Source organism: Condylura cristata, unplaced genomic scaffold (genome assembly GCF_000260355.1).
Source record: "Condylura cristata isolate star-nosed mole 26May11 unplaced genomic scaffold, ConCri1.0 scaffold00025, whole genome shotgun sequence".
NCBI classification, from domain to species: domain Eukaryota; kingdom Metazoa; phylum Chordata; class Mammalia; order Eulipotyphla; family Talpidae; genus Condylura; species Condylura cristata.
The window spans coordinates 30,852,276-30,853,286 of NW_004567126.1; the positions used below are offsets into that span (position 1 = coordinate 30,852,276).

General features: G+C 72.2%; 1 protein-coding gene across 1 annotated transcript in view; it reads left to right on the top strand.

Annotated features, from left to right (window-relative positions):
* Positions 1–91: 91 nt before the first annotated feature.
* Positions 92–1,011, top strand: part of LOC101626812 (lipid phosphate phosphatase-related protein type 3) — a 3,058-nt gene continuing 2,138 nt past the window's right edge. The window contains exons 1-4 of the mRNA XM_004689400.2: positions 92–230; positions 318–513; positions 577–634; positions 704–877. Of these exons, the coding sequence (XP_004689457.1) occupies positions 92–230; positions 318–513; positions 577–634; positions 704–877 (567 nt within the window). The remainder of the gene's footprint in view (positions 231–317; positions 514–576; positions 635–703; positions 878–1,011) is intronic.

Sequence of the window (1,011 nt, forward strand, 5' to 3'; positions counted from 1 at the left end):
CGGCCTCCGGCTGAGCCCCCCCGTGGCCGGCGGCCTCCGGCTGAGTCCCCCGTGGCCCGTGGCCTCCGGCTGAGCTCCCCTTCGGCAGATCATGGTCGGCGAGGGCGTGCTGTACTGCCTGCAGTCCCCGCTGTGGGGGCGCGGTGGGGGCCCGGGCGCGGCCGAGGGCAGCATCAACGCCGGCGGCTGCAACTTCAACTCCTTCCTGCGGCGCACCGTCCGGTTTGTGGGTGAGTGGGGGCGGCGTGGCCCGTGTAGCCCCCGGCCCCGGGCGCCGGGGTGCCGGCCTCAGCTCCTGCCGGCCGACTCCCCCTCAGGCGTCCACGTGTTCGGCCTGTGTGCCACGGCCTTGGTGACCGACGTCATCCAGCTGGCCACAGGCTACCACACGCCGTTCTTCCTGACGGTCTGCAAGCCCAACTACACGCTGCTGGGCACGTCCTGCGAGGCCAACCCCTACATCACGCAGGACATCTGCGCTGGCCAGGACGCCCACGCCATCCTGTCCGCACGGTGAGCAGGCCCCGCCCCGCCGCCCGCGGGAGGCCGGCGCGCGCTCACGGCCGTGTCTTGCAGGAAGACCTTCCCGTCGCAGCACGCCACCCTGTCCGCCTTCGCCGCCGTCTACGTGTCGGTGAGTGCCGCCCCCCCCCCGCGTGGCCGCCCCGGGGACGGCCGCCCTGACGCACCTGCCCGTCCCCAGATGTACTTCAACTCGGTCATCTCGGACACCACGAAGCTGCTGAAGCCCATCCTGGTGTTCGCCTTTGCCATCGCCGCGGGCATCTGCGGCCTCACCCAGATCACGCAGTACCGCAGCCACCCCGTGGACGTCTACGCCGGCTTCCTGATCGGGGCCGGCATCGCCGCCTACCTGGTGAGGGCTTGCGGGGCTCTGGCCGCTGGTCCCCAGGGCGACGCCTAATGGGGCGTCTGAAGGCGGGACTGGTCCCCGAGGAGCCTGCAGGGAGGGCTGACCCCAGAGGGGAGGCTGAGGGGAACCTACCCACA